Below are 22,762 nucleotides of genomic sequence, written 5' to 3'. Positions count from 1 at the left end.
ACACGTACACACGCACGTGCACACATGCACGTGCACACACACGCACACACACACACGTGGCTTAGCAAAGATGGCTAACAGTTGCAGGGCAACTCTGACTTTTCTCAGATTCTGAACTTACCTGACTGAAAAGATGCGGCAGCACAGTATCTGGCAGAGCACTTGTCAGTCCTGACAGCTGGAGGCAGGACACAGCATCTGTTATTTACAGATCAGATCAGGTCTGAATCTATGAATACGTTCAGAGATCATTTTAACAGGCACCTTGGTGGCAGCCCAGTCGATCCAGCCTTTGCCATTGGGGTCAATGTTGAGCAAAACCAAACCCTCCACCAGGTCCGGGAAGATCAGCTGTAGAGAGGCGAGCCAATAAATACTCAGGTGAAAGACTTTCAAATTAGCGGAAAAGACAATCTGGTGGACAGGCAGGGGGGAAGGGTGAACGTCTACAGACACAGGATGGGACTTACAGCAAATTTGGCCAGGATATAAGCTCCGGCTCCAACTCCAATCCCAACGATGCTCTTGAATCTGAAAAAAAATGAGCGAACAGTTCCAGTGTGTTCTCCTAGTCGGATGGGTGTTAGCTTTGCTGTGCCTATACGATCTAACTGAATAGTATTGTTGGCAGCACAGACTGGAATTCATGCTTTTGCAGAGCCAAGTGTTTGTGCATCTCAGCTGGTGGGTACTGTGTGTTCAGTCTAAAATTACTTCCTGCTGGCAGAAACTGCAAGAGCTGTTCTCCGTATTATCTGAAACTGCTCCCTCATCTCTGGGTCTGATTTAGTGAAAGAAATACATGTGAATTTTACACAAGAACATACATGAAATACATCCGTTTCTGCATTAGGTGATGTAAAATGGCCTGCTTATGATGAAAAAATGTTTTCAGTCGTCTAATATTGACGAGACTGGTGTAACGTAGCAACGAGAGGGTGCGGTAGATGCCGTGCAGGAGTGAAAAGCACCAACCCGAAGTGCTGCACCACAGTGGGCAGCATCCCCGCCAACTGGTCCATGGTAGGGTACTGGTACCTGTGGAGAGAGAGGGCAGACTCGCATCACTGCCTCATGTGTAACACTGTCAATATTACTTTGTTCCTCAAGAGGCAGTAGTGAGTCACCGCATCGCGGTGCTGCAGCTTTACCACCAGGAGCTTTTATTCATAAAACTTATGTGACGATCCGGCTTCACGTGATGATGGTGAGTCAGTGTAGCGTGACGGAGGACCGCCGCCCGCTAGAGGAAACTAAATCAGACTCATTCTTTCACTCGCAACATGAAGCTTGTGAATGTAGGATCATAAATCGAGACGTGTCGAGATTTTCCAGGAATTTCTTTGTTTGCTCCAATAGGAGCGGACAATAAAGTTTGGATTCCCGACCCATGTTTGGAGCTGCTTGCCGTGGCCCTTTTTTTTTTGAAGTTCTTTTTTATTAAAAGTAAAGAGCAAAACATGATGGATCGACTGTGTTTGGTATTAATGTGATGTCAGTGCTCCAGCTTTAAGTTCCCACACTGGTTTAACACCTGATGCTTGTTGATACAGAAAAGTGCAGCCGGTGCCCCTGCTGGTGGACTCCTGAACCTCCGGGTCTAGGACACTGTTGCTCGCTGGATTAGATTGTGAATGCAAGATTACACACAATTTATCTTAAACCCCACAGCACATTCATGGATGTTGAAGTATTCACTAGTAAACTGAAGTGATAGTGCATGATTTTATCTGATGAATGGCCATTGCTGACTAGTTTCAGTCATCGACAGCCCATGCTAGTATGACTGATGGAGAGCGTTTTAATGTGTGTGTGTGTGTGTGTGTGTGTGTGTGTGTGTGTGTGTGTGTGTGTGTATTTCAACCGCATATATCTGTGTGCTTTGTACCCTTGTGGCAGCTGCGACGCTCCGATCTGCTGCCCCGGGGCGTCGACGTGGCAGACCACAAAGTGCTTGGTGATCTCCTGCATGTCCTCATTGTTGAAGAAGGTGTTGAAGCACAGCTTGTCTGTAGCAGAGAGAGGGAGGACAGGATGTAGGCAAAGGTAGCGAGTGGTGGAGAAAACAGAATGTTGGTAGAGAACATGAGAGGGAGGGATGGAGGGAGGGAAGGAGGGGGAAGCGAAGGAGGTGAGAGAAGAGGAGCGCAGAGGATGAAGGGATGAGAGCGGAGGGATGTGATCATATCAAATCTGCACCACACTGAGAGACGACAGTGACGGTGGCCATCTGTGCAACTGATCCTGGACCTGTGAGGAGAAGGCAGTGCTGCAGAGCTTCTTTCCTAATGTGCTGTGGAACTGATTCAACTCAGACACAGACTGATTCTGGCAAATTCATCTGTCGATTAGCGTGTGATCACTCATTAACTTGATGGTCGACTGATGAGCAGCACTGATACGAGTTGAGTTTTCTTTACATTCAGTGAACAAACCGATCCCGCACAAACATTGAGGAACTTCTACCTGCAGTCGTCTTTCTAACCTCAGCAGAGGGTGAGAACAACGCAGGATAAACGCAGTGATTCACAGTGAAGGTGTTAAACCACCTCGGATTCTAAATATTTTTTAAAAAAGGGATGTGGAGGTGTGGTGGGCAACTTCGACTGAGCTGGGTCACAAATGTAAGGTAACAAAGCTTTGGCGTGGTTATGACATAGGAATAACACTCACGTAAACGCTAGTCGCATTTCCATTTATCTTGAGCAAACTTTCCAATGTCAAAATCAAATCTGAACTCGTTATACATTTTTAACTTGTTCAATATTGTAATATAATAATAATTTGTGAATAATTGTAAATGTATTTGTGACTAATTTGTGATATGACTCAGGTATTTCTTTGGTGCAGATAATCATTCTCTTCTTTTAATTTACAGTTATTTACACTCTGAGAATGCAAGTTTGACCTTCTTTAGGCAGCTGGGTAACAAGTAAATAATACACCCCCGTACCCATGTCACACTCTTTTCTTGTCAGTATTCGAAAAGATTTCTTTTCTGTGAGTCACCAAGGAGTTCATCTCAAAATACACACGTCCATATCCTGAACTTGTGTGGAAAAGTTTAGATTCTGAAATAGCAACATGTATAATAGATGTCAGCTCGCTCCACGTACCCTCCTCCCACAGTTGTCCTTCTTTCAGAATGTCAGACTGAGTGAACCCAAGCAGCAACATTGTTTCCTCCTCGGGGTTTTGACCGAGCCGTGTTAATTAAATGAAGCAATTATCATGACATCTGGGGTACGGGCGTATGAGTCAGGCCGCTCCATCTTTGCCCGAGCTTTTAACGTGACAGTTTGTGCCTTTTATTCAGTCGACGGACTGACTGATGCCGCGCGAGGACAGAGGTGAGAAGTTCCTCTGGCGTTCTCGTCAGCGCGTGCTGAATCATCAGCCGGCATTTCTACTGACCCACTTTCCCTTTACCCTCTCTGTTTGATCCTCTCCATCATCTTTTCTATTCTCCTCTCAGCCGCCTCTTCCCTCTGCACATCCAAGCACTAATACCTCCATGTGTCACATACTTCCTTTCTCTTCTCATCTGCAGCAGTTCATTTTTCTTGACCTCCTTTCTGCTTCATAAACCGCCTCATCCTCTCTCTATCTCTTTCTCTCATTCTCATTTTTCTATTTCCTCCTTCCTGTCCTCTTTTGTTCTCTGTCCTGTTTTTTTTTAATTGAGTTATGAGCAGTCATCTGATTGGGAGCCGCCTTGCCGCTCTCTCCCGTATGATTGTGTGCCGCAGTCGAGCGTCGGGCTGTGAATACTAATAACTCTGCTGCAGGAGCTGAATGCACATGCAGCTGTTTCAACCAATTTGAAGTCTGTTGCTTCTGAATTAATTTAGCTGTAGTTTGAGCATCGCTCTTTTCTACACGAGATGGATGATCTTTTTTTGGTCTTTTTTTACAGGCAGCAGGATAGACAACAAAAGCCAGATATCTGCAGTCATCCCATCATCAGCAAAGCCGCTACATGATGACACACTATCCTCCGACACCACCTCCGCCCGTTAAAGCAGCGCCGCATTGCTGCTAGCTCCGCCCCGCCTCCCTCCGCAGGATGGGGATGTTTTTCTGACCTACATTTCATCGATGCCTCTCACACTCACCCTGTCATTTGTCTCCTCATCTCCTCTTTTCTATTTCTGTCAGCACAATTAAAGACACCCCCCCTCCACACTCTCTCACACACTCTTCCATCTCTCATGTGTTGTTATCCTCTCTCTGCAAATAGACCAGAGATTCTATTTCTCCCTTTATTGAATTATTGACCACTCAGCCTTTATGACCTGCTGGCATGGTTTTGACTTTAAACAATGACATTAACATCATGGCAGTCAACACTGGAGCTGCTACAGACTTAAACATGAAGAGCCCTTCCTGACGCATCCAAACTGACTAATATTCTTCAGTAAGGTATAAATACATAAATTAAATTTGATATCACCTGATTTCTTGCATCTTTTAATGATCTCTATATTTTTGGGTGAAGGGGATGACAGCAGGTGTAGATGTTGCACTGAGGCTAATTATCACCTCTGATAACTGCAGAAACACCTCAGAAAATTCTGAGACATCTGCCAACACACACACACACACACACACACACACACACACACACACACACACACACACACACACACTAACTACAGTCTGTGCATACTCACGGTTCAGTCCCACATCGTGGTAGGTGAGGATTGCAGGCTTATTTCCTTTAGGTGCGCCGCGGATCACCACATGCAGCATCCCATAGGGGGTTTCAACATCATGTTCCTGTGAAACACAAAAACACACTCTCTCTTACCTGGTTGTTCTCACACACACTTTTCTAAGAAGATCCTCGGGACCTCACACACACTTGAACATCAATCTGTCTTGTGGTTTCTAAAGAGTTTTACCTTCTTAAACCTGCTTTTTATTGAACTTCTGTCTTGAAATGAACACAGTAATAGCAACCAATCAATACCCCTCATTCATCAGCAGCATGGTTCCCTGTCACAGATGTAGATGAAGGTGTGTGTGTGTGTGTGTGTGTGTGTGTGTGTGCGTGCGTGCGTGCATGCGTGCGTGCGAAGAATAAATAACTTGTACAAAAAAAGACCCACTTTTATCATTATCTGATTTGGTCAGAGCAGAACTCAAAATGGAGGGATGTGTTTGCCTGAGCTGCGCAACATAGTCACACACACACACACACACACACACACACACACACACACACACACACACACACACACACACACACAGCTCAGTGGCATTTTGGGATTATTATGCATGATTTATGCAGTTGACTGCGGTAAAGCATATCTGGTCCCGTCTACGGATGCTTCAAACCAAGCTAACAGGCAAGGAACACATTTTCCTCTCTACTCCCTTCACACACGGTTTTAACACCTCAGACAAAGACAAACAGTTGACTCAAAAAACCCTCCATCAACCTGCTGCTGCCAATCTCCACCTCAGTACAGCGTCTCTAACAGCTGCCTTCTATTTGTAAAATCCGCAACAGAATTAGTTAAATGACTCAAATGACCCGCGGGGGAACAAACAAACATGAATATAGATGGAACCAACCGCTGAAAATAATCCGCTCCAGCAGTTGCAGAGCCACACATCAGTTATGAGTTATTACAGTCAGATTATCTCTCTATTATTTCAGCGTCAACATGAGTGTTATCTGAAATCAGCATTCTAATCTGAGGCAGTTACTGCAGTGGGGGCTTTGTCGGCAGTCTGTTTTCAGTGATTGAATTCTGGAGGACAAGAGGAGACATTTCACACACACATGACCTTCAGATGTCTGGGGGAGGGGGCATGCAGGGATTAAATTAGATTTACTCCTTTTTCAAATTTAAATGGAATTTGGGCTCTCAAACACACTGATTTCTTCCACTGTGCGATTTGATTTCTGTCATTACCGCAGTGTAAATGTGGAGAAACATGTCAGCTGCATCACACACAAGCAGGACCACATGAGACGTGCCTGGATTAAAGAGTCACGTCATTCTGTTTATCCTGCAGAAAACTGCCTTTTTCCTTACAAACACACACACACGCACACACACACACACACACACACACACACTCACTTTCACTCATTCATCTCAAGGCTGCCAAAATTCATGTTACCGCAGAGGGTTCAACACTTCCTCTACACACGCGCAAATGCACACTCACGCGCGCACACACACACACACACACACACACACGCGCCGATGTGTTTATCCACAGAGGAATGGGCACTTTACATAGCATGTTAAGTGTGTCAGTGGGCCAGAGTCAGAGAGAGCAACCATCATCTGCTACTCACGCTACAGTTGCAGCCTCTCAACACGGAACAAACACAACATGTTCCTCATTAACACACAGCTTTCACGTCCTTGCACACATTTGTTTAAGGCTAAATGTTGAAATCAATTGGTTGGGTTTTTTTTGGTAATAAGAAAGATATACATTCAACATTTTGATGCAAACCCAAACAGCAGCTCTTAAATGTAATTTGACACAACATCCAAAAACCCAACCTATAGAGTGCTCACTCTCAGGTACAGTAAACATCGGTCTCACACACTCACCCCGTCCCAGCACTCTGGCATGATTCCACACTAAGTGCTCTCTCAGCTGATGAAGAAGAGGAGGGTGCAGACTAGCGGCCAGGCCTCTCCTGTGTGAAGGGACTAGGTCCTGGTCGTCACTCACTCTAGGAGGATAGATGGTGCAGGCTGCTGCGGTGTCTTTGTCTGCTGGGGCTCTACTCCCACACACACTCTTAAGCTGCCGTCCTTCCCTCCTCCTCCCCTGGCTTCCATTTCCCTCACACACTATAGGCACCTAGTGCAGGAGGCGGAGCTCGCTGAAGATGATTGGCTTAGAGTGTTTCCTCCCCTGTGCAGGATTGGCTGTGTGAATCATCAGTCTGAGTCTCTCTCATCAGCACCAGTGCTGCACTGTGTCTCCCTCTTCACTAACCTTTTTGGGGGAAATAAAACAGTTGCTGTTCCTAAATTAGCATAAATGAGGCTCCTATCTTTTTTAAGCCTTAGCTTAAGCACAGTCTTGCTTTGGCCTCATGTTTAGATGGTCTGGATGACTACAGAACTCAGGAACCACAACTGGAGAGATGATCACGTTTGTGCGCGCACCAGCAGTTAAAATAGTGTCATTTCGGATTGACAAATTAACATCAAGGGGATGTGGATAAACTCAGAAACTGACACAAAACTCAGTTTATGTAGAATCTGATGAGAAATGTCGCACCATTCTTGACGGTGTGGAAGTTCTGATGAAGCAGAGGACAAAGTGACCCATTCTGGAAGAAGCTATCACAGCTCATGTGTGGGAGTGTGTACTCAGATGGAGGATAGTTTGTTTGAGAACAGAGCAATTCATTATAAATTCAAAATTATAAGATTATAATCAACTATTGCATTCATGAGAACATGAAACTGTTGTTTCTACTGTTTGTCTTTACCTGAGGAAATTTAAGGTTAGGTTTTGGAGGTCTGACATGATTCCAGCTGTTGCAGTTTGTTGCTCCACTCCAACAGTATCCAGGTAAAACATATACCATTACAAATATGCAATATCTATTTTCATTATATATATGTGTGTGTGTGTGTGTGTGTGTGTGTGTGTGTGTGTGTGTGTGTGTGTGTGTGTGTGTGTGTGTGTGTTTAATGTTAACATAAATCACAGGAAGGATATTAATATCTACACTGGTCTGGTTTACACTTTATTACCATAAAACCTGCAGAGACAAAAGCCTTTGCTGTCACCAATATTACAAAACAAGAAGGAACTGAGGGGACTGCTGACCTCCGCCAGTGCGGTATGACATCATCAATCTGGATCCCATCTTGGATCGCTTCAAACATGAACCAATTATTCAATCTATCCAGAATATTTTGAGCTATTCTGCAGGCAAAAAAAAGAAGTGTGATGTAAACTGTATATTGTTCTTCTCACTTTTTAGTCAGGTTGTGACCTCGTATGTGTGATGCTTCACCTCACTGTGTAAAATACTTCATGAGCGATTCAGTTTTAACTGTATATTCTTGACGGACCAGCACAGGGACACTAAACACCTCAGCCAATTTAAAAAACAACAACAACAACCAAAAAACAAATCAACAAATCTTTTTCACTCCCTGAAATTGATGTGTCTCAAAACTGAACGTGTTCTTCTTCAGACAGCCCTGATTAAAAAAAAAAAAAAATCAGCCCTCAGTTTTTACAGAATCACAAGACTTCAAGGGGCTTCATGAGTTGATAGGGAAAGATAAATATTACGGCTGAACTCAATCATGCAGCACCAGCTGTGGCTGCTGAAGTGGAGAGAGAGAGAGAGAGAGGGAGGGAGAGAGAAAGGGAGAGTGAGAGAGAGAAAGAGAGAGAAAGAGAAGGAGAGAGAGAAAGAGAGAGAGTGAGATGAACCTTGACCCTCTTCAGATCAAACACAACATCATGTTGAGGTTTGGCGAAGAGTGCAGAGAGTCGTACGTGCATATTAACACGACTCTCATGGTGTCTGTGGGACTATCATGCTGGCTGCATTGGGCGCGTGCACGCACAGACGCACAGACACACACACACACACACACACACACACACACACACAGACACACACCAGCTCTTTGTCCTGCCTCTTCACCCCCATCTCCCCTCTTTTCTCTCACTCTATCCCCTCTTTTCTCTCCACATCTATCCCCCCTTTCCTGTTGACAGAACGCTCAGCTTGCTGACTCAACTTCAAATGCCACTCTTTGCTGTCCCTTCCTCTCTCTCTCTCTCTCTCTCTGACTTTGTCCCCCTTTCCTCCACAGAGATTAACTCTCTCCCTGCTGACTCTGCATCACACCGTTAAACAGACAAACTCTGTAACCCAGTAAGCGTTTGATTGACAGCGACGGGCAGATGGGAGCTTGGCATGATTTATTTATATTTAACATCTACTGTTCATTTATATCAACACCTTGACCTTCAACAACAAAGTCTCTGTACCTGTCCGTCAATAGCAGGCTGGAAATGAATGTGTTTTTGCAAGAAAACAAACAATTTGCAACAAAACAAGACAACAAACCAAACTAAGCAGATCAAAAATAAAGAAAGTCACATTAATGCAAGGGGCTGCATGGCTCAGAAGTAGAGTGGTTGCTAGTAACTGAAGGGTCGCTGGCTCGATCTTCACTTCCCCCGGTGACCATGCCCAAGTATCCTTTAGCAGACACTGAACCCTTAATTTCTCCTGATGGCCCTGAGATGGACTGGCAACCTGCTCAGGGTGAACCCCGCCTCGAACCCAGTGTCAGCTGGATAGGCTCCAGCCCCCCCCCCCCCCCCCCCATCAAGTCAGTGGAGTGTGTTAGTGCGCTGCCTGTGTGTGGTAGCTCTGTAGCAAAGACTGTGAAAGACAGTTATGTGAGTATGCACGAGGAGTCAAGCACTTCAGCAAACATTATAATCTTACAATTGTCGTCGTCTCATAATTTTGCTCTCGAAAAATCCACTGAGACATCAAACAGGGAAGCTTAAGCTGCTTTTTTAATTTCAAATGAGACGAGACGAGATAGAGGCAGCAGGGGGATGTAACGCCGCTCTCTCCCATTCTTTTTTGAGACCTGAAGTATCAGGATGAAGTGTGAAAGAGAGGAGTGTGATGGGACACGTTACATCACTCCTGTCTGATTCTCAGCACACATCTGAGCGGCAGGATGCTGCTTCGTATCAAGGACAACTTAAAAGCAAAGTCATGCTTTGATGGTTCATTTAACAAATCATCCATCCATTTCTACCACTTATCCTGTTAAAGGTTGTGTGTGTGTGTGTGTGTGTGGGGGGGGGGGGGCTGGAGCCTATTCCAGCAGCCTTCAAGTGAGAGGTGGGGTTTCAGGACCAACACATAGAGACAGACAACCATTCACACTCACAGTCACACCTACGGTCAATTTAGAGTATCAATCAGCCTCGTCCCCTCTTGATGTCTTTGGACTGTGGGAGGAAGCTGGAGTACCAGAGAGAACCCACACAGGAACAGGGAGAACATGGAGACTCACACAGAAAGATCCTGAGCCCGAGCCAGAGCTCGAACCCAGAACCTTCAATCCGTGAGCCGAGAGTGCTGACCACTGCACCGCCGTGCTGCCCTTTAACAAATCAAGACTTCACTATTTTCTATTTTTATTGACAATAAAAAAGAGGAATCATAAAAAGGCTAAGAAAGAGTTGTATTATTACTGGCTTCTCAGTTATCATTTGGGTCAGTATCTAGAACCTGCAGTCTAATCACGTGCAAGTTCTTGGGTGAATGACACACTGTGGTCATGTCACCGTCTAATGTAAGAGGACAGAAAAACATCTCTCCATAGTGTCTCTGAACATAACTGGTGATTCTTTAAATTACACATGACATAATTGTCCCTTTGTGTATCTTCTATCTCTGCCTTTCCTTTGTTGTGGCTCACGCGGGCGACCCAGTTGATTGAGCTGGGAAGAAAGATGAAAGAAACACAGGAGATGAAACGTACCTTCCAGTCGCCTGCAGGCATCAGCTGTTCACAGCTCTCCTGCAAACAGAGACAGAGGACAGGAAGACCGATGTTATCAGGGAAGACGCACGAGGACATTGTTGGAACTGCACTGTAGGTCCGAACCACACAGAAGTTTCCCAGAGGCACCTTAGCACACTATCATTGCCCAGAGAGGAGCTGGAAGCTTAGCTCACATACATAAACCAGTATTTAGCAAATGAATTGAATTAATAGTGATTATTGTAAGTTATTAGTAAAGTACAAGTGGGAAACCATGAAGAACAAAGTGAGGGAAAGCGGTGTTTCGGTAAAGGATGAGAGAAAACAATCAACCAGATTTCCCGCCCCAGTTTAAAAAAAATCATCTCTAATCTATGCAAAGATGATCTGAGAGTGAAAATAACAGAATCCCTCAGAGCCAGACACCCTCAGAGCCAGAATAAAGTGAAAATGGACACTGATGACAAGCTGGCTTCAGTCGATGAGGCAGCTGTGTCAGAAAGCTGAATCTAAGGTGGCATAAAAATATGGACTTGGATCCATTTTCAGTTTTCAGAGAGAGCAGTGTCATGCTGGGGAGGGATGCTGACTTTTCAGGTTGTCTGCAGAAAAATCTGGTCCTGAAACACATTGAAATAAAACAGATTTGTTTAGATGTAATGGTAAGATGGAGAACAGCACATGCTTAGTAACCACCATTACCTGCTGTTCACACGTTCTAACCTGTCAGTACAAGTGATTTAGGAGTGAACTCCTGCTCTGCTGCCTTCATGAAGCCCACAGCAGAGCAGGACCATCTGGAAACTAAAGAAAACTCAGGACGTGCACACGAGGTTAGGACAGAAGTGGATTGGAGCCACGCTGAACATTTTATTTGGAAAAATAAAGTCTGGGATTAAGTTTTTCAAATGAAAATTTCACACGTGGCCCAAAATCGCCTTCCGTACGTTAGACACCGAGCTGATCTGTCACACAGATGATTCACTGTTCAACATGCACATGTAACTTGTGAGTTCATGTGGGGATTTCTGAAGAGACTTCTGAAAGAAAATAGGACAGGATTAAAGATGGATACTTACAGACAGGTGACAGATTTAAGGAAAAACCCACATGAAGTTGTAAAATGTCTTCAAGAGGTGTTGGGCTACCCTGAGCTGCCAGAACAGCTTTTAGTGTGAATCAATTATTCCAAAAAACAACAACAACATATTCCCTCATTTTCCCTCTACACACTCAAATAATGGCGGTACGGGAAAATATTACTGTACTTATTGATACACTTTTGAAGGACGATCCCTGAAAGGTCTATTTGTTACCTCAAAAGTACAATATTAGTCTTTAAATGGCCAGAAGTGCAACTTTTGAAAGTAGTAAAACGTATAATGATGAGTGTTTGCACCTTTTTAGGTACGTGCCGGCACAGAGCCTCTATTCTTGAGTGTGTACTTCAGCTCTTTTAGCTGTGTATTTTCATCATATTGACCAAAACAATCAGCCCACACCCCCCCCCCCCACATCTGTTCCGTATGGAAACATCTGCATGTTTCTACTCATTTATTGATTTTTTTCCCTTTAATTTGTCACCCACCTGTATACCGACAAAAAGAACTGTGATGGGTTAACCCACAAAAAAAAGAATAAAATAATCTGTGTTATTCAAAAAAACAAAACAAAAAGGCTGAAGGAAACAAAGTCACATCAGGGATACACCTATGGAGAGAGAAGAAGACATAGCTAACAGGACCTGAAGCTGCCCTCCAAGACTGTGACCTCCAGTGTGCTGCTGTATCATCACCACAGCGGCTGGCTGATGTCACCCTGACTCAGAGGGCAGCTTCAGTCCCCATGCATGCAAATGGCTCAGTGTTGTCAGAGGGAAAACGTTAATGAACAGGATGGTGGTCGGACCAGCAGGTGGCACTCTTCTCCTCCTTACTGCGTGAGAGGGTGTGCACTGGCTCAGCTCAGCTCAGTGAGAGGGGAGAGCTAGAGAGTGCTGGCCTGTGCGTGAAATGACCAGCTATTTGTGTTGGGACGTGACAAAGAGCCCTCCAGTGAATCCAGTTAAAAATGTGCTGTGAGCGCCGCTGCAGCCAGGTGACTGTAACATGAAGATGCGTTGACCTTCACGCAGAACTAACGTGTTCTAGTCCAGTCTGTTTGTTTCTTTTCAGATCACCTGCAGCTCTAAAGTCAGAATCATGTCTATGTTTTCCTGTGCTGGACTGTTGCTACCAGTATTTCCAACCACTTCTGGTGAAATATGCAGACGGACTGACCAGGCGCGTTAGTGGGCAGCGTGATGGATTATTAGATGTAGGTCAGGTACACACAAACCTGAAACTAACTACACTTTTACAACGGAATGCAGTCCAAGACAACGTCTTCTCCTTTTACAAAGCTTTTAACATTTCAGCCGGGTTGAAGAACAACCATGAACACCCGTTTTGAAAAGTTTTGGGGGACAACGGCGGATTTGACAGCTTTGACGTTCGACTCAGTGGTGGCGTAACCCCTTCTGTCAGTGGGCCACACACTGTGGGCAGATATTACGAAATCACCTAATAAGCTACGACATTAACTTGCTCACCTTGATGACACAATAGATTCTGATGAAATTCTATCACAAAATCTCCCTCGTTGAATTTGGACACTAAAACTCTGGTAATTCCTTTTTACTTTGAATGTGAGCGGCAAACATTCCAAAGTGGCGGAGACTCATCCCAGGTGTCTCCAGCAGTGGAACGAAAGATGCCTCCAGGTGCAGCTACACAAACGTGGCGCTCAGAATGAACGCTGGTCACCTCTCAGTGTGAGCCGTCTTTTCCACTTTATGATTCACTCCTTTTCTAAAAAGGGCTTGTGTTCCATGTTGGCTGCGTGTGGTTAGTTGAGTGTTCTAGTCTTGTGTCTCTGGTGTTTCTGAATGATTCTGGTGTTTTGCTTGTTCTGGTAGTTACCGGGAGGACCCCGCTGGTACGACGGCGTGTCTGGCGGAGCCAGTGCCGTGCGATGACATGCCAGCGGTGAGTGGGGCGGCTGTGGGAAGGGGGGTTGTTAAGGGGCGCAGAGCTGGTAGGGCAGGGGGGGGGCCCTGATGCCTCCTCTCCTTTATCCTGCTGGGTTGTGAAACAACAAGCACAACAAGTTTGTTACTGGGTAAAGATCACAGTCAGCAACATACAGTAAACATCAGAGAGATGCTTCAGCTGCACGATGGACGTACAGAGGAAGCATTCAGGTGAACAGGTTGTGTGTGTGTGCAGCTGGAGGAGAAACCAGCTGGATGGACTGTCCACCTGCAGCTCTTTGCACAAATGTACCGCATTCATGTTACATGAGTATCAGTTCACAAATAAATATTTCAGTTCCAGGCCAGAGCCACGACAGAACTGCTGCTTTAAAGGAAGTAAGCAGCAATGAATTATTCACCACATTTAGTTTTTAATCTAACCGTTCAAAGTCTGGTTAATTCCCCAGTAAATCGTTCCTTGTGTGTCTGCGTCTGGGTTCACCAGTGAACCTCTCAACAACGTCAGGCTGTATGATGCAGCGCAACCCCACTTTATTGCGTTGTGTTGATAAAAGTACACCTGACGGTGTCAGGAATTTTATATTCATCGTCATTCTAATGACCATCATGATTAGTTTTCTATTAATATCATTTATCATCATGTATATAGAAATATACATGGAAATAAACGCTTACATCCATACTGGTACTTGATTGCATGTATCTTATGTTAGATGTTAGTTTTTAAACATAACACATCATATTATGTTTTTTTTGTAAACATTCTGAATTTTTGATAGTTTGTTTGAAAGATAAAGTAAATTTGTCCACCCCCCCCCCCCCCCCAAAAAAAAAAGTGTCCGGTTGTTTAAATAAAAATGAACAACAGTAAAAGTTTGTAGCAAGAAAATACAAACATCAAATTATGTCACCAATATATTCGTATTTGGATGCCATTACAAGGCACCAAGTAACCATCAGCATACCTGTGAGATGCCTCTATGTAGCGCCTACAGCGTGGGGAGGAGCTGTGAGTCAGCCCAGTGTTTGGGCCAGGAGTTAACTCAGTAACTGCTCTTAAAGGTCAATAACAGCTGTTGCACAACACAACAGTAAAATAGCTAAAATGAGCAGCAGGAAGACGGAGGCAGGAGATGAACCAGCGAGTGAGTCTGAGCTGCACTCACACAGAGGAATAAAATGGGTCGTGCAAACATGTAGGCTAACCAGATCAATGAGGCGGTCGATGGGCTTGATTATTTACAGCAGCGCGTCACCATCTGACAACCTTCAACGAGATCAGCTGATCAATCGCAGAATTGGTCATTCTTATTGATGTGCTGCATATTAGGCTTCTTCTAATAATCAAAGAGGCTGAGCCCCGCCGTACGTAGCTTCTAGCTGTACTGTCTCATCTGTGACACACCGGCCAAGTGAGTCACGGCTGGTGTGTTTAATCAGTGGCTCCCTTCAAAGCTGCAGACTCCACCAGATGAGAGGAGAGGAGATATGACCATTCTTTCATCAATTTAATAAATTAAAGTTTTTTTTCCAAATTAGTGGTACGATATAAATTTAAGAAATGTAAAAGTATGACAAAAATAAAAGAACAAAACTATAGAAATGTGAGGAAATAAAAAAAAAACAACAACACCTCAATAAAATTTGATTGTGTTTTTGTCCTCATGCCTAAAACAATTTGCACGATGTGTCATGACTCTTCAGTCAGCCTCAGAGGCTCTGGGACTAAATCAGGTCAGCTGACCTGTTTTCTGTTCTGGAGATCCTTTGTTTTTTGTTTTTTTTATATCTTTATTCTTTTTCATCCCTGAATTGTCCTCTCACTGTGAAGCAACAGTCGTAGCCAATGAGCCATCGCGCGTGAACGGGAGCCAAACTGGAGGTTTCATAGTTTGTTTTCTACCACAAATCAAAGCGTTTGTGGATTTCTAAGCACGCGAATGAATCCCACGAGCATGAATCATACCAGATGATGCGCTCGAGAGTTTGTAACAAACATTTTTGGACAGTTTTGCTGTTGTTTGTATTTGGTTTCCATGGAGCATCACTAGCTTCTCGCTGAATGTATGCGGCTGGCTCTTCCTGCATTCTGGAAAGTCATGCAGTCGTTCAACTCGGAGAACTTGAAAATCAAAATACACTTTTTGGTTTGAGTGTCTTCAGTTTTGAGAAAATGACTGCCTCCATTGTCAAGTTGGCATACACTGTTGATTTTAAAGCAACATTTACCCAAAAATGATCATTTTCAGTGCTGGATACACGCCTGCACTCTGAGCAACAACACGTCTGGGTTGCGTCGTCTCCACCAATGAAGGAGCTGAAAGGCGGGACTTCTACTCTCTTCTTCTATCTCACAGTTTCAGTTATTTAGGTTAACTAACTGTTAACTGTCTGTGGGAGTATTCAGCGTTTGACTGGAGACTCAGATGTTTATTGAAAATGTTTTTCAGGCTGGTGTCTTCAGAAATCTGTATTCATAAACAATTCATGCAGGGGGAGAAAAAATCTCAAAGAATTAAAAACATCCTACAGTGTGAAATGGATAAACAAATGATAATTTTCGGGTGGAAAAATTGCTTTAACATTTCTGTATTTGAGACATTATCAACAAGTGATTCTGCATTGTAGCAACAACTTAAAATAGCAATGTTGTTGTGCTATACTGGATCAAACACGTTTGTTCTACTTTTTCGTCTCCATTCACAACAACTCAGGAATTGTAACCCCCCTTGACAAAGAAATGGCTGTTAAAGGGAAAGATCTGTCTTTTCCATCAATCTGAGACTTTAAATGTCTCCACCATTCCCATTAGGCACAGTCTCTCTCACATTCAAAAGCACCAGATTCTGCCAAAGCCCGTTGCTTAGGTAATAGACAAGTGGACTGGAATAAGTAGCCTTTACGTAACCGCCCACTGCCTTCTCTCGGCTTCTCTCTCTGTCCTCCACCCCCCGTCTAATTCTAATTGAGCTTTCATCTATTTTCAGCATCGTTATCAAAGAGTCATGGTTGGAGTTCGTTCATTAATTTCTCCTCCCCTGGTAAACAAGCACATTGTCTAATGATAAGTCATCACATCTAATGAGCACAAACATCTCTGTCTCCAAGAGTTTCAGAGCCTCTTGCGCACACACACGCACGCACGCTCGCACAGAGATCAGCATGTCAACACCCTGACAGGAGAGATGAGAACATACACACAACACACACACACACAGGAAGAAAGCAGTGCGACTAACCATGTCTGAGTCCACTCCTCTCTGCTCTGGCAGCAGGGGCTTCTCCTCTGTGAACTGCTGCTCCTTCATCCCCGCCATCCTGGACAGCAACCTGCAATCACCGTGGCAACAGGCAAAGAACACACACACACACACACACACATCATATCATCACCTACGGTGTTGGTGTCAGACCACATTTGAGTCTCTTTTACATGATGATGGCAGTTCAGTATCAATTCAATGGAATGAAACAGTGACGTCCTTCATGGAGAAAATTCCCAAATCCCCCATGAAAAATGAAAGTCAGATCAGTTGATTTGCTGAAAGTTGTTCTGGGTTGGAATAATAAAAAAAAGAGCTGGCAGATGAGGAACGGATGGAAGCGGAGGGGATGGAATTAAGATGCAAGCTAGTTTAGCGGCAAAGCTGTTCCGATTTATTGGAAGATTTATTGATCAAAACACACACAGCTACAAACTTACAAGCAGAAGGCAAATAGTCCTGATGCTGCTGGTGGATTCTTTCCACAATTAAAGGTAAAGTTGTCTTATATCACAGTATCAGCATTTTTATTGTACCCCGATAACAGATATCAAAGATCGCCATCCAAAGTCTGGGGATGTCAGAATGGCAGGTACTTGCATGAACAATGGCGCCACTAACAAAGCCCTTTAACCAGAAACGGGGCTAAACCCTGTCGCCCCCTGTAGCGACACAAACCAGAAAAAAAACTATTAAAACATTAGAAACGTCTCAGTCGACATCGGATTCATGTTTCACCACAAATACGACAAGAAGTTTTCTTCATTGACTGCGATGTGTGTGCGGCTGGAAGTGCAGTGTTCACAGTTACACAACTTGAAGAGCCTCCCTGAAGGCTTCTGGAGACTCGAATATTGTTTCCTCCTACGTTTAGCAACAAAACCTGAGAGATCGGTCTCTGTCTATCTGAGCGGACGGTTCAGAAACTGGCCTACGAGAGGTGTCCCTCACCAAAAACACATTATGCTCTTTTGTTTTGTTCGAGATTCAACCGGCATTTTATTAATAAAATTAAGCAAATCTATTTTTTTCCCCATATTTTGAACGCTACATTTTTTTCGATTCTGGTGTGCTAACTTTCAATCTCTGTACTTATTTTGTATATATACAGTAAAAAATAGAGTCTTTAACTCTCAAACTGAACCTTTAATCATGAAATTTATTGTGTCTGGATGTCTGTAAAATGATTTTTTTTCATTTTTATACTAAAGCACAGCGTATGAGTCATTGTGCTGCAGTGTTGGTTGGTACTCCACAGCCCATTTCTCTGCCCACTGGCACATTTTATAGCGCATCATTTGAGCAGTTCTTTTCAAACAAACACAACCCAACTGCAACAGGGAGAAACAGCAAAAGACAGTGTAAATGCTGCAGAGTTTTCCTCAAATTCAAAGTATCAGCGCAGTTACTGTAAGTGGTGTGCTGTTCTACTTTGTGACATAACAAAGACGCAGTGAAAATTGGAGTCGACATGGCTTGCTTACTGACCTGAGATTACGCTGTGAAAAGAGAAGCTTGGAAGTTCACATATAACAAGGACACTGAGGCTGCATTAGGGTCTAATTAAACTGGCTTATTGTGTTTGAGGGCGCGCGCGCACACACACACACACACACACACACACACACACACACACACACACACAAAACGCTGCAACACAAAGTCATACAGAAGGACAAAAACACACACTGACTATCAGCACACACAAGAGGGGGTGGGGGGGTGGGTCTGGCAGTGTCAGTACCATAACTCTACTGCATAGTGATGGAAGGCCAACACAGGAACACTGAAAAACACAACACAAACACAACAGGACACACAATACATAACTGACCCAGATTATTTCGTTTTGTTGACAATAAACCAGTTAGTTGTGCCATCTGGCTGACATTTTTACATTGAACAACATTATCAACAGCTAATTTTAAGTCAGGAATAAAGATGACCAGATAAGAATTAGATTAACTTTGTGGTTATTTGGATGAAATAGCTCCAACTGACCCTTCACAAAGTTACATGCACTTCATTTAACATATATCAGCCTTTTTATTCTAACGCTGAAACAAAAGCTCCATAAATCAGATTGAATTATTATAGCCAGCAAATGGTGACTGACATTTTCCAGCAAATAAGCTATCAGCTCTAGCTGGCTAGCTAGCTGAGATTTGTTAGCTCTGCGTCAATGCTGGATACTTTCACTCAACTATCTTCTTTGTGTAGCAGTCGACTGCATTAAAACAACAAGAACAGTACATGCTAATAAAGTGCTAGTAATTGTAGAATATTTGCAAAACATGTTCAACACATGCTTTGCGCTAACAACATGTACAGTGTATGCTAATGAAGCAATTACAAGTACAGTATATGCTAACAAAGAAGCTAAAGCTAGCTTTCCCACAAATCTACATTCTCACAGTTAATTAATCCATTTAATGTGCATGCCTCATATTCTTAGGCGTAATAATGAACTACAACGAGGCATTATACTGATATTTCACTCTGACTTTGTCTTGTTTGGATGTCAACTCTATTGAAAATATACTTAACACACAGTAGGCAACGGGTTGGAAATAGATTCACGCTTGAAGTTCGATCATTTCTCTGAGTATTTCAAGGTGTTCTCATCCTTTGATCAACACTAAACTCATCCAGTCATTTTGTAGGACTTGTCACCATCGTTCTGTGGCCTAAACCTCATCACAAGGAGATGGAACCTTAATTATTTAAGGGCCAGTCGTTGTGTCATAGATTTACTTAACCAGAATGAAAGTCAAATATCTTGCAACTTTTCTTTGACTGCAGTGAAATGCCAACAATCATACGGTCGAGCAAAGCCACTGAGGGCTTAACATATACATGACATACGTCAGCATCAAAACTGTTTTAATGTCACATCCTGTTTCTGATTTTGGTTATTTTGGTTGTTGTGATATAAAAGCATTCATCTTCTTCTCTTTTTTAATGCCTTGCTCCACCATTTTCTTACTGGCCAGCCTCACTTGTCCCCTACTGTTCACTCTCTGGCATCCATTCAGCATAATCTGTGTTTTTATCTGACGCCCTTAAAGAGACGAAGAACAGATGCCATATGCAGTCACTTCCAGCAGCTGATGAAGTGTGTGTGTTTATATGTGAGCCAGTTCTAACAAGAGAAAATACTCTTCATTCCAACACTAACTGTTTGAGTAAATGTCCACTTGTTGATGCTATAATAACATTTACTGTATATAAACCAGATACATACTGACAATGAACTGTTCGTACATGCAATTTATCAAGAATCAAACAAACCAAAAATAGACAACAGGTTTGGATTTCAGATGCAAAGATTCTCGGGTGTATCGTATTATTATTATTATTATTATTATTAATGAAAGCTGTGTGGGTGTGTTTTTAACCTATGTATTGATGTACAGCTACAAAAGCAATAAGCCCACAGCTGTCACCATATTTCATTTCACATGCCGTTTCATCCTGATTGCTGCTACATCACTTTTTCCCTAATGAGTAAATGTTTCTGTTCCTGCTCTCTCTCAGACTCAAACGTCTTCATAAAGTGGAAGAAGAGCTTCTTTGCCATCTAAACTTAAAAAAAAACAACTTTGAATCATTATATTTTTGTTTTTCTTTGTCTCTTCCTTCACACCGTGACGGGTTTAATGAACGGGTGTGAGTGTGACCTTTGAAAAATCCACTGGAACGAAGCCATGATGAGTATGATATGATAGCGGTCACGCATTTCTTGTCCTCCTGCTCCTCGCTGTTCATGCTCTCCTCTCCTCGCCTCTCCGTCATACATATCCCACTTGGTCTTCTCCAGAAATAGAAATCAATGAAATGTTGATATTCATCTTAAAGCCGCTCATCCTGAGCTGTTTCTGACTGGCATGACACGGTGGAAATCTTACACTGGCATCAGATGACCACGCTTTTTAGATTTGCTGTCTCCTTCCAAGAAAACAATATTACCGAGACTACAAAGATGCATCACCCATAATGGAGGAATTTTTATGTGATGAAGATGAAGCTGAACGGACGAGGAAAAGAGCCAGCATCATCAACCGATAAACCAAAGGAAATGAATGTCATCGTACCACCCACACGTTCGCAGAGAGAACAGAGATGAACATGCAGCATCAAAGACGCAACAACTACAACTACAACTACAAAAAAGGATCTTCAATATGAACTCCGGATCCTTATTTAACCTAAAACGAACCTCAGCATCTCTTACATAAGCTTGGCAAGACATTTTCTCCTCAGGAACCATCTGGATTTTTTTTTTTTTTTTATCAACTTGGAACAAGCTGGTTGTTGATCACAGTTATGTATCACGTGTACATGTCAGAGATGTTTCCGATCCTAAGAGACGGGCTGAAAGATGACGCTCAATCGTGTCAACATCTGTCAAACCAAAGGCACACATTCATCACCACAATTCTTCTCTCAGTCGCTAAACAAAGACCTGCCACAATAATGGATAGATGAGGTGCAGTCCAGCGGTACAGAGAGCAGTGTTGTCCGATTTTTTGGTGATTTTCAGACACTTCGATATGTTGTAACAACTAAAGGCATTTTAACTTCTTTTTCCTATAATTCATGACTTCAAGAACTCTTCTCATTTACCCGTAAGATGATAACCTGCGAGAGCTTTCACCGTGTGACACTGTAGATCTGTCAGTCTGTTTTGACGGTCGCTGGCGGGGCGTCCCCACCGTGCATGTTGAGCATGTGTCAACAGTGTCGGCTTCGCCCTTTTTCATCAAAACAGTGCTCATTTTAACACAAACCATGATACCTCCCCAAATCTGACGTGTTTTCTGATCCTGAACCTCGCCAGACTATGCTAAAAATGTGCTCTTTGAGAAGATCAGAGCAGCCGACACCGTCTGTGTGGGCTGGAAGTCAGTCCAAAAATGTTTTCAGGTGTTTTCTGGAACGTTTACCGTTGAAAATTAAGAGGGAAAAAAAATAAAATCCCAAAACTGCATTTAATTACATGCAACCTATTATAGAAATAATATAATACCTAATTAGCCATCTGGTTTATATTTATATGAACCTAGAATGATCCTAAGTTAACACTCTCAATAAAATTGTCTCTGCACCGTTCCAGGGTAAAATAGGACAGCAGACTGATGGTGTTGACAAGGCTGAGGACACACATTCTTCAGATAATCAGAGACAACTGAAGTGTTTGTGTGTATGTAGGCATTGTACGTATCTCCTTCAGCGGTGATGTGCGTCTGACAGAGTGGAGCAGCGAGGTATTCGCTCTCCACAGTGGAGGGCCCAACTTCAAAGCCTCTCTTCATCCCTCAACCAACTGGACATGCAGCCAGTGTCCCCGGGTGAGAGGCTATTTACCAGGCTGTTTTCTCTCCTTTCCGTCTCACAGTGGAATTCTGCCAAAAAGTAACGTTTTCCTGCGAACCAAAGAGGGCTTGTTTGTCTAGTTTTTGGAGAAAACAGTCTGCCGTTACAGTAATTTGTTGTGGAGAACAAATTGGACCTGTCCTCTTTTCTCTCCCTTCTTCGCTCCTTTTTTTTTTTCTTAGTTCTACCCAGACAGGGTTGCTATGACAACTCAGCTTAGTCCCAGCGAGCCTGGCTCACCTTCTCTTCGCTGCTTTTTTTTTCCAGTTTTATTTTCCCACATAGTCGGCTTCATCATGTTACTTTCATCTGCTTCTTGCAGCAATCCCAGTCGGGCTGGACATTATCTCCCACTGGATTATTCATAAGTATCAAGAGGGGGAACCGACGCCATCTCGAGAACACCATCTTTGCATTGTAGAACGTTGCTCTCTGCTCAGTTTTAAATTACACACGTTCTCTTTTTGGTCTCCATTCACAAGTGTGTCTTGCCAAATTACACATCCCACCGTTGCACCATAGTGACCTTTTCACTTTGCCTTTCTCTCTGTTTTCTT

General features: G+C 43.4%; 1 protein-coding gene across 9 annotated transcripts in view; it reads right to left on the bottom strand.

The window, feature by feature from the left end:
* ndrg4 (NDRG family member 4) overlaps window positions 1-22,762 on the bottom strand; it is a 45,386-nt gene that overhangs the window by 8,429 nt on the left and 14,195 nt on the right. For 3 of the 9 annotated variants that reach the window (XM_086208644.1, XM_086208646.1, XM_086208647.1), the window contains 9 exons: window positions 16,806-16,896; window positions 13,493-13,651; window positions 10,530-10,568; window positions 4,674-4,779; window positions 1,889-2,009; window positions 976-1,038; window positions 471-531; window positions 265-351; window positions 122-178 (listed from right to left, as the gene is read on the bottom strand). In XM_086208644.1, the coding sequence (XP_086064770.1) occupies window positions 122-178; window positions 265-351; window positions 471-531; window positions 976-1,038; window positions 1,889-2,009; window positions 4,674-4,779; window positions 10,530-10,568; window positions 13,493-13,651; window positions 16,806-16,896 (784 nt within the window). Of the gene's footprint in view, window positions 1-121; window positions 179-264; window positions 352-470; window positions 532-975; window positions 1,039-1,888; window positions 2,010-4,673; window positions 4,780-6,581; window positions 6,777-10,529; window positions 10,569-13,492; window positions 13,652-16,805; window positions 16,897-22,762 lie in introns of those variants that run through there. The other 6 variants (XM_086208645.1, XM_086208648.1, XM_086208649.1 and 3 more) reach the window with 3 other exon arrangements.

Source organism: Aulostomus chinensis, chromosome 7 (assembly GCF_037954235.1).
Source record: "Aulostomus chinensis isolate RoL2024-O1b breed Wild chromosome 7, RoL_Achi_v1.0, whole genome shotgun sequence".
NCBI lineage: Eukaryota > Metazoa > Chordata > Actinopteri > Syngnathiformes > Aulostomidae > Aulostomus > Aulostomus chinensis.
This window is presented reverse-complemented; position numbering and strand designations above follow the sequence as displayed.